The sequence below is a fragment of the Alosa alosa genome, chromosome 11, assembly GCF_017589495.1.
Source record: "Alosa alosa isolate M-15738 ecotype Scorff River chromosome 11, AALO_Geno_1.1, whole genome shotgun sequence".
In the NCBI taxonomy this organism is placed as follows: domain Eukaryota; kingdom Metazoa; phylum Chordata; class Actinopteri; order Clupeiformes; family Clupeidae; genus Alosa; species Alosa alosa.
Window position 1 is genome coordinate 27,029,414 of NC_063199.1, and position 10,000 is coordinate 27,039,413.

General features: G+C 43.7%; 1 protein-coding gene across 1 annotated transcript in view; it reads right to left on the minus strand.

Moving 5' to 3' along the window:
* Window positions 1-10,000, minus strand: part of LOC125302820 (cytosolic carboxypeptidase 4) — a 137,782-nt gene that overhangs the window by 85,472 nt on the left and 42,310 nt on the right. The window contains exons 8-11 of the mRNA XM_048256140.1: window positions 4,283-4,496; window positions 3,225-3,433; window positions 2,310-2,478; window positions 1,081-1,145 (exon numbers count right to left, since the gene is read on the minus strand). Of these exons, the coding sequence (XP_048112097.1) occupies window positions 1,081-1,145; window positions 2,310-2,478; window positions 3,225-3,433; window positions 4,283-4,496 (657 nt within the window). The remainder of the gene's footprint in view (window positions 1-1,080; window positions 1,146-2,309; window positions 2,479-3,224; window positions 3,434-4,282; window positions 4,497-10,000) is intronic.

Consider the following 10,000-nt stretch of genomic DNA (forward strand, 5'->3'; position numbering starts at 1 on the left):
GATCGGATAGATATGCCACGCATGTCAGAGGAAAGAGGAGACACAGAGCTATCATTTGATACATCCTTCTGGGTTATAAAACAGACGAAGTGAAAGCAAAATAATAACTTCATATAGCTGGACTTACCCCATGTTTTTGTCTCTTTTTGTGGCAAAGCATGTTTATAATCCAACGCTATTCGTGTGTTTCTCTATGGCAAAGCATGTTCATAATCCGATTTTGAGATCCTAGCAAATTCCTGCATGGCATCCAATTCAAGGCTCACATTGCATCCCAATTTGTTCAACAAAGAAACCCCTTTTTTGCCTCTACTTTGATCATGGCAATACAGTAAAAAGTTGTTGTAGAGAATCATTATCTCATAATGATATTTTGTGAGATACATGTCAAAATATAAGAATTTTTATAATATGCTTTTTGTATTTTTATTATTTAACATAATAACCTAATGGTGATAACACTTGTCGGTAGGGCCCCCTTGGAATTTTTGCTTAGGGCCCCCACAGACTCTAGAATCGCCTCTGTGTGTGTGCGCATGTGTGTGTGCATGTGTGTGTGTGTGTCTGTATGTTTTGTGAGTTTGTATGTTGTGATTTTGTGGTTTTATTACTGTGCTTTAATGCGAAGCGGGTTCTTTCTATCAATTGACCTGACATGAACAACACTGCACTGAACTGAAATGAACTGAGAAACAGAGGATGAGAGAGAAAAGACAGATGAAAAGAAGTCTGTGAAGACTGCCTTAACCCCTCTTTCTTTTAACTCACATTTGTTGAGTTTCTTTTCTTTTAACTCACATTTGTTGAGTTTCTTTTCTTTTAACTCACATTTGTTTGAGAGTGCATTCAACGAGTGCTTGAATGTACAAAACAATAAAGTTAGATATGACAGGATGATATGCGTATGTATGCTTGTGTAAGCATTCAGTATTTCAATGTGACAATCTCTTTGTGGCTGTGGGTTTGTGTTTGTGTGTGTATGTGAGTGTGTGTGTGTGTGTGTGTGTGTGTGTGGGGGGGCTGTGTGTGGGTATGTGTGTGTGTGTGTGTGTGTGTCTGTCCCCAGTCTTCATCACTCACATAGTCTCTATTCTCTGCATCTTCATTTTCAACATCGCTGTCACTGTCATCTTCAAAGCCCTCACCTTGAAGAAGAGAATATCAGAGGAGTGCATAAATGTCAGGACAGGTACTACTTGTGTGGGATCAAACAAAGCGAGTCTAGGGGCCCTCCCGAGCCTTGTTCCTCTCTGACATTTACACCCTTCCTCATGTGTCACTTGTCAAGTTGTTTCAGGTTCCATTGAAAAAGCCAAGAGAGACACACTCGCCAAAAAATACAATCTGTCAAAAAGCCAGCCACATAGAAAACTTTTCCATTAAAAAGAAAAATAAGATAATCCTTCCATTTGAAAAACTGTCACAATGACAGGAAAAACAATGATTGTTGTTTTGAACATTAACATAGGTCAGATTAAATTGTGGCTGACTTATATTGTGTTTGGGAAACTGATGAACATTAAAGTCTGTTTCCGACACAACAAATGCCAAGTCATTTATTGTCAATCTGCTTCACACTAAATAATGAAGAAAAAGAAAAAACCTTGCAATGTCCTGTTTGGCTATCAACCTGGCTTTACTGAATATTTTCTTGCTCATGTCAACACTTGACGGCTTAAGTAAACACAAAACCAAACAAAAGATAATCAACAACAACAACGACGGCAACAACAGCTCAACGGCCAAGCTCATTACCACAGTGATTCTGCCTAGCAGGAGTGACCTCTGAGGTGGCCTGTGGTGGGCAGTTGCCGTGCACAGCCTCCACAATCAGTCTATCAGTATTGACCAAGCTTTTACTGGACTAGCGTTCAGCACCAGGCCAGAGGAGCTGCAGGAGGCTTTGGAGAATCACTGAGGAGGTCGAAGAGGATGAGCCCCAGGCCCCCAGCTTATGCACGGGAGGAGGCAGGGCTGGCTGAAATGAAGCTAGGGGGTTCCTCTGATCCAATCCACTGCTGTTCAGCCCTTTGAATAAATCTTTACTGTGAGGCAATATATAGGTTGGGAGATTGGCTACATACTAAATCTCTAGGCTACATAATTCTGAAGGTTTCCCAAAAACAACAAACACAGTTTTTTTTTTGTTCACACTGGTCCACAAACTATGAAAAGTAAAAAGGAACCTTTACCAGAGCAAACTAATCGTCTCCAGAGTAAAGTCATGTTAACCAGAACAAACTAATCTTATGAACAATGAACAAAACCCATAACCAGATTGAGCAAATCTACACAAAGGACAACTTTACCTTGAGTTCCAGGCGTCGACTCACAGTTGCTGAGGGTCCCGCCTGGTAGAGGGAATCGGTAGACACTCATATCAGAGGCCAGGGGCAGTGGACACTTGGGACAGCACTTTCTCATCAGCTGCACCGCTGGCTCCACCAGAGACTCCATCCCTCTGGTAAACATGCAGGTCTACATCCGGCATGGAGGCAAACACATAAACACACATTTTAGGGAAATATAGGGTGAGAGTGAAAAGCAATATGTAGGTCCACAGTACAGCATGAAAATGAAGAAATCAGCAAACTAGGTGAAATGAGGGGTGAAGCAGGAAGTAGCAGGAATAATTGTTAGCCTTTGACTTAAGTGCCCTACCAATCAGGTTAAAGTTGATTTCATGGTAACAGTTTGATTTGATTTGATGATACTGTAGCGTCGGTGTCTACTGGACTAGGTGTGCTAGATTCCCATCATGCTGTGCGGGGCGGGGTTCGGGGAAACTGGGGGGTTAAATGTGGCCGTTTTACTTTTATTTTGCTTTATGAGTGTGTTACGGTGTACTGCGGATAACCCGTTATAGTTTTGCCTTTCGTGTAACCCTTGTTCTCTGACTTGACTTGACTTGACTTGTGTCGCGGTGAGTGTGCTATCCTGTTTGTGTATTGTGCGAGTGTGATTGACTACCCTTGTGTGTCCCTTGTATTGGGTCTCTGTCTCCCGCTTCTGTTCCCAATAAAGAAGACCGATTGAGCCTCGTTTTCTTGAGTCGTTACATTACACTAACATGAGTAAAAACTTCAAAGTCACTGAAGCATGCTTGTATTATAACACACCATATGATTGAAGTAGTGAGGACATGAGGAGATGATGGATTATTCATGATGCTACAATAACAAAGTGTAGACTCTGCCTCCTGATAACTAGCAGCAGAAAAGCACCTGTGTGGTCTGAAAGAGGATTGCAATACCGCCCTCGGCCACCAGGGAGCTCCTACCCAGGCTGGTGTTAGTGGCCCGGTGCAGGCAGTGCAGAAGGGCCCTCTGAATAAGGAGGTGCTCACGGTCTGTGTCATTATTGTGCCAGTCTGCAAACAGCTTCAGCAGACCTGAGATGTAGCCTTTAGACACAGCCGTCCTGCAGTTCACCTCTGAGAAGGAGACAGAGAACAATAAAGAGGAGAGGAAGACAAGTTTAATACAAGTTGAGAGTTTTTCTCTGGAGAGAATGTTTTTATTGCCAAAGAGAACGGAAATCAAATCTGAAGAACTTGGAGTTAGAAGTCCTGCCAAAGCAGAATAAAATCACAAGGTTGTTCAGATTTGAAAACAATAGAACACATACAGTAGGTATAGTCTACACACCTTCTGTTTTCACAGAGAACAATTTCCAGTTTTTGGTGTCTGTCATATAGCTTTGTTTTGTTGCCTACCATGAGTGACAGCATTATTGGATAGTTTTGTGTTACCAACAATATGAATTTCACATGGTGCGGACAGTTTGCATGCTGGTATTGATATACTGTGTCCTATGAATGTCCTACTTGTCTCATTTTGAATGTGAAGAGGGGGACTGTGTATTCATTTTTATATGGGAACTAAACCTTGTTTGATATATGCACTAGGCAGCTGTCCGGTGTGTTCACATTCTCAGTGAGGCAAAGCAGGCTCTCTCTTTATTAGCCTGCCATGATTCAGAGAGTGTTTAAAAGTAGAGAAATGTAATAAGGGCTAGAATCATCCAAATAAACAAATAAACAAATAAACACACACACACAACACAACACAATAAAGCAGAGGAGAGAGAGACTAAAGAAGAGCAGGCTTCCCGTCAGAACATGATGAATTATTTGAGGTGGAACAAAAAACAAGATGAGCTGGGGCTCTCTACTCGGAGCGCCTTAGACTGTCATCTCCACCCGAGACGTGATCGCCTCTGGTCGGACTGCCTTCTGGCCATCTAGTCAGTCCAGGAGCAGGGCCCCATTTCCCAGCAGTACCAATGTGCAGTGCAGTGCTATAAATGCACAAGTGGTCAAGATGGTAGTCTACACTACACTGCAGTATCTCCAAGCTTTTGGGAGGATAGGATGCAGCCCTGATCAGTGTGTTTCTGAAAGTCATGTCAACCTCAGAGCAGGTCACCACATCCCAGTTGGCCTTCCCCTGGTCATTATCGTGTGAGACCACATCTGCGCCGGTCCGAGAGCTCATCTTAAAGGTGAATTATGAGGAAACTCTCATTACACCTCTGCTCTAGCAGTCATATTTACTGAATGTGTGTTCAGTGTTCATATCATAAGCCCCGCTTGGTCACAATAAGCATAATGTGATTAAGATAAGCTTATGTCATAAATGTACACATATATGTTATACCCTTTTCTGTTTAAGATTTAGATTCCCTTGGGCTTCACTGGCAAAAGGCATTAGTGCGATGTCTGAATGCTCAAACACTGCTACTACAAGCAGATAAATCCTCCCCACATACAATCACAGGTGACAGACCTGGGAAAACACTTGGCTTGGAGGACTGATGTTGTGGCTAAGGTGTGACATTTGCAGTGTAGGGCCACAGCCAGAGTTTGCCATGACCTCATTTAGCAGCCTAAACCAAACTGCCAAACCAACTCTGGACATGCTCATGTTAAATAAAACATCCCATAACAGGTCACTCTAATGAGATTATTTATAATCTGAGCTATTTCTTTTTTCTATTCCATTTCAGAGCTATTTTGTCTTTTTCAAGGGAAGTTTATAGTTTATTGTTCTGAGACTATTGTTTTCAGCATGGTCTCCCTGCCTCCTGCATGAAAGCGTTTGATAGATGAGATAGCACACAGTCAAATATTTTCACTGCAGAAAACCTGGAGTTTAACACCACCACCACCACCACCAGCAACACCAACAACAACAACAACAACACAACTCAGTAAGCAGCAGGAGAGACTGAGCCAGACTGAGCTGTGCTGCTGCGTTCCATTTGAAATAGTTCCTGTTCCGGAACACGTTTTCTGTTTATCTGATGAAGAGTGTGGAGGTGGGCCAGGAGCCCCCAACACAGCAGCTTCAGCAGACGGGGTAACGCAGGGTTAGAGGAGAAGGGATGGGGCCATACTTCCTCTAAAGAAGTCTAAAAGAGAGAGAGAGCATCTTGGTTAGAGAGAGGGGCCGAGAGGGCAGCATTGTGGTAAGGAACTACATCGTGGAGTAGAGTGGCTCTGGAGTTATAAAGTTCAAGAACCATAGCAGCATTATTTGGGTTAGAAAACTTTAGAGAGCAGAGGGGGTATTTATAAACAAAAATCTTTAAAACGTATACACTTAAAAACTTTAAACAAGAAAACAATGGGCAGGAAATTAAAGGAAAGGAGAGAAAGTGTTGGGTACTGGAGAAGGTGAGGCAGCACTGAGGTCCCATCTACTGCAGTGCCTCCACAAAGAAGACATTGAGGTTAAAGGGACACCACCAGGCAACGTTTTCGTGTTACTCATCTTCGTAAATCGGTATATGGTTAAATGACTCTCTCCGCCCCTACTGCCTGTAGGAAGAATATCCCGCTTGCAAGTTCAGTGTATCCTACCCGCCGACCGAAGCAGGATCAATTACAGCCTGCATCCACAGCACAGAGGCAGGCTAACTAAACGCTAGATTATTGTTGCAAACGTGGTGTATAATGGCAGAGCCGGCGAAGAAGCAGCGAAAACCCTTGACGGAAGACGCAAAGAAAAGGAAAAGAGCTTCAGACCGAGCGAAGGGGGAGTTTCGTAGAGAAAAAGCATCAGGCTAGCCTGGTGTCCCTTTAAAGCCTTCAGGAATGTCAATGTAGGGGACCATGGGAGACAGTGCTAGGGACATTATTTGTAAAAGGATATAAGGCTCTGCAGCCACACTGCTGGGAACTGATTAGTCAGTGTGGACATGATGTAGAGAAAGATATGACTGTCATTGCCCCTATGGAGAGTGGATATGAAGACATTTTTCTATACTGTTAACATGGCGGGTGTATGATACAGGTTTTAAAGCCACCCACAGATCTACAGGATATCGTGTGGAGGAATAAGATACTAACAGCAGGCATTTGGCTGCAGGACCCACTCTCCTAGCTGTGGAGTATGGTGCTGTGATTTAAGTCTATGAGTGTAGTGTGCATAAAAGATCTGCTACTGAGCGCAGAGCACTAGTGCATGGGTCTGAGCACTCTGGGCTCTGGCTGTGGGGATGTGAGGATGGAGCTCAGGGAGGTGGAGGTGGAGAGCGATCCCCAACAGGGAGCATTGGTGTGGGGGGAGGCAGCGAGCCTGAGTGGGCCGGCTTGGCTGGTGGTGGTGCTGGCTGTGAAAGTTGAGTATTCTATTTCTGTCCCTGCCTTTTTACCCTGCTCCAGCTCGACATTCTCATAATTCTCTGCGCTCTCTCTCTCTCTCTCTCTCTTGCTCTCTCTTTCCATCTCTCTCTCTCCCTTGCTCTCTCTCTCTCTCTCTCTCTCTCTTTCTCTTTCCATCTCTCTCTCTCCCTTGCTCTCTCTCTCTCTCTCTTGCTCTCTCTTGCCATCTCTCTTATCTCTCTCTCTCTTTCCATCTATATCTCTCCTTTCTCTCTATATATATATATATATGTCTCTCTCTTTCCATCTCTCTCTCTCCCTCTCTTTCCCATCTCCCTCCCCTGTCTCTTGCTGTCTTTCCTAGATCTCAGCATGTAGACTGAGAGAAGTGAGATTTGAAGCCTGTCTTCTTTACACAACTACAGATCTCTGAAATATTAAAGACAGCAAAGGATTTTTACCACTGTCCCAAGGGACACCCACTTCTAGAGAGATGTGTGTGTGTGTGTGTGTGTGTGTGTGTGTGTGTGTGTGTGTGTGTGTGTGTGTGAGAGAGAGAGAGAGAGAGAGAGAGAAATGGAGAAAACATCATATCCAACACATTAATTGGTGCATTTGCAATTACAGCTGGTTTGCAGCTCGGCACTGCATCATGGAGTATTTTGTTTAAATATTTTTTTTAAAAGAGGAGACAAACAGGAAAATCCCAAAACTCATCTTTCCTCTCCATGACTCTCTCTCTATGTCTGTCTGACTGCAGCCTCTCACTAGTGGAGGATGACATCTACAAGTCATTATAGACTAGGTTTTCAGTCTAACCAAGAAAGATCCCACCAAGGCAACTCAACAACAATCTGCAGATACAACACACTGTATGAACGGCATCCTGTACATCTCTTGGGGTGTGTGAAAAGAATACTGTCTGAAACCTTTTTAAAAATCACCATGCTCAAGGAGTCACATCAACTCTAGAGCACCAGATTCTAGTCCACATTCACAGCCACAAGCAAGACAGGAGACAGATCAGGTCAGGTGAGATTGGATTGCTGCGAACCTGACTGGAAGCCCTTAGCCACAGTCTTTGTGAAAGCGATGCTGAGGAAATGGAAGGAGTGAGAGAGAAAGATAGAAGGAGCGACTAAGAGACAGAAAGAGAAAGAGAGAGAGAGAGAGAGAGAGAGAGAGAGAGAGGTCCCAAACAGTTCCAAACAGAGGAGAAACAGCATCAGCTAAGTGGAAGGGGAGGTTCAGCCAAAACTGCCAGCCGTGGTTGCAAACTGAGGCAGAGAATGGGGGAATTAATTGCTCTGGCTCCCCATTTTCTTCCTTCGGCTTATTTATATGTGTGTGTGTGTGTGTGTGTGTGTGTGTGTGTGTGGTGTGCTGTGGTGTGCTGTGGTGTGTGTGTGTGTGTGTGTGTGTGTGTGTGTGTGTGTGTGTGTATTTGTGTGTGTGCGTGTGTATGCGTACACATAAGGATGGCCCTCCGACCAGAGCCAAGAAAACATGATGATATCCACAGGCTGCGATGCCTCAGCAACCGCAGTGCAGCAACAGGTGGCCAGCACGACATGATGAGGGGGTGGGGGGTGGAGGAGGGGTGGGGTGGGGGGTGCACCAAGAGAACCACAGTGCCACCAGCTGTATAGTCTGGGAGAGCCACAGCAGCGTGAAGGAGAAGAGGCAGAGAGAGAGGGAGATAGAGCACTGGAGAGAGAAGGGTGAGGGCAAAAACAGAGCCACACTGCCACCTGCAGGATCTCTGTAGTACTACATTTTGACATGATGGCATTGAAAGCAAAGCAGACAGTGTCTGTCTCCCTCATCCTCTCTCTCTCTCTCTCTCTCTCTCATCTCTCAGAACATCTTACCTATTCCATTAGCTATGTCTGTCTCACCTCTCCTGTCTGAATGCTAACTAAAATGTAATCTGTGATCAAAAGGCAGAACTCATCGGGCCCTATTTCGGCGATCAGAAACGGATGGTCAGAGGCGCAAAGTTAACACATTAAAGGCGTGGCCAGTCCACAATCACTAATTTAATGGCGTGATATTGTGATCAAGAATGATAACTATAAAGAAAACTATTAAAAAATATCGTTCTCGTTTAAATATGAATGACGACGTTCACACATAAACTATAATGATAACGACATGAAGAACGATATTGTTGGGGATCACTTTCAGAGCAATTTTGAGAACAATAAAAAGCTAACAGCCAATCAGAACCCATCACATTTTAGCCATCACATTCATTAACACAAGGAGAGACTGCTTATCGTTGGTCAGTGTGAAACCCTGTGTGTGACTAGCAGAGTATAGTGTACTTGCATCTGTACTCGCCTATTATTTGAAATCATAGGTAAAGTGAAACTAACCTCACCATGGTCTCATAGTCAAGATTTATCCTGCAGAGGAGTTGGCTTACATCTTGTGACAGTGCGTCTTCAGCTGTGCTTTATATGTGCCTTTCGCTATAGACCAGGTTTTTCTTAGACAGTGGCGTAATGATTTTTAGAGTGTGTAAGATAGCGATTTTTGCATCATGCACCAGATCACACCTTATGTTGTTAATTGCACCACCCCTGGGCGCAACGTTTAATAAAAGTGGAGCGCATGGCAAAAACAATCCTCACTTTATTGAGCGTAATATAACAATAAGCCTTGTGTCGCGTTTTGCGGCACCTTGCGCCGGGTGCACGAAAGGGCCCATCGTGTTATATGTTTTGGTAAACACAGTAATGGCAAATTTAAATGCTGTGAGAACTCTGACTAATCACCAGACATAACCTGGATAGTTTGACAGGGAGAAACACAGTTTTATTGACTGACACTCGTCATTGTAAATCGCTGTAGACAAAAGCGTATGCAGGGAATCATTATCATAAACAAAAACATCAACATCAACATCAACATCAACATAAACATAAACATAAACATAAACATGAACATGAACATGAACATGAACATGAACATGAACATAAACATAAACATGATGACATAAATATAAGTAGTTTTGCTCAATGGTGTACAAAATAAATATATATGATTAGCTTGTGTACTAAAAAGGAAAACGTTTTATTTTCCTGAAACCAAATTAGCATTGAAACAATACTATTGTCCACACCATGTCCAATTCCTGTCTGCATTCACACACACACACACACACACACACACACACACACACACACACACACACACACACAGACACACACACACACGCGACACGCACACACACACACACACACACACACACACACACACACACACACACACACACACACACACACACACACACACTTGTGCATATCAGTGTTTCTTTGTGAATCTGCTGGTGTACCCATAAGTGTCTCCCAGCGGTTGGCCTGCGCGTCTCCACTGGCTTGCTTGCTT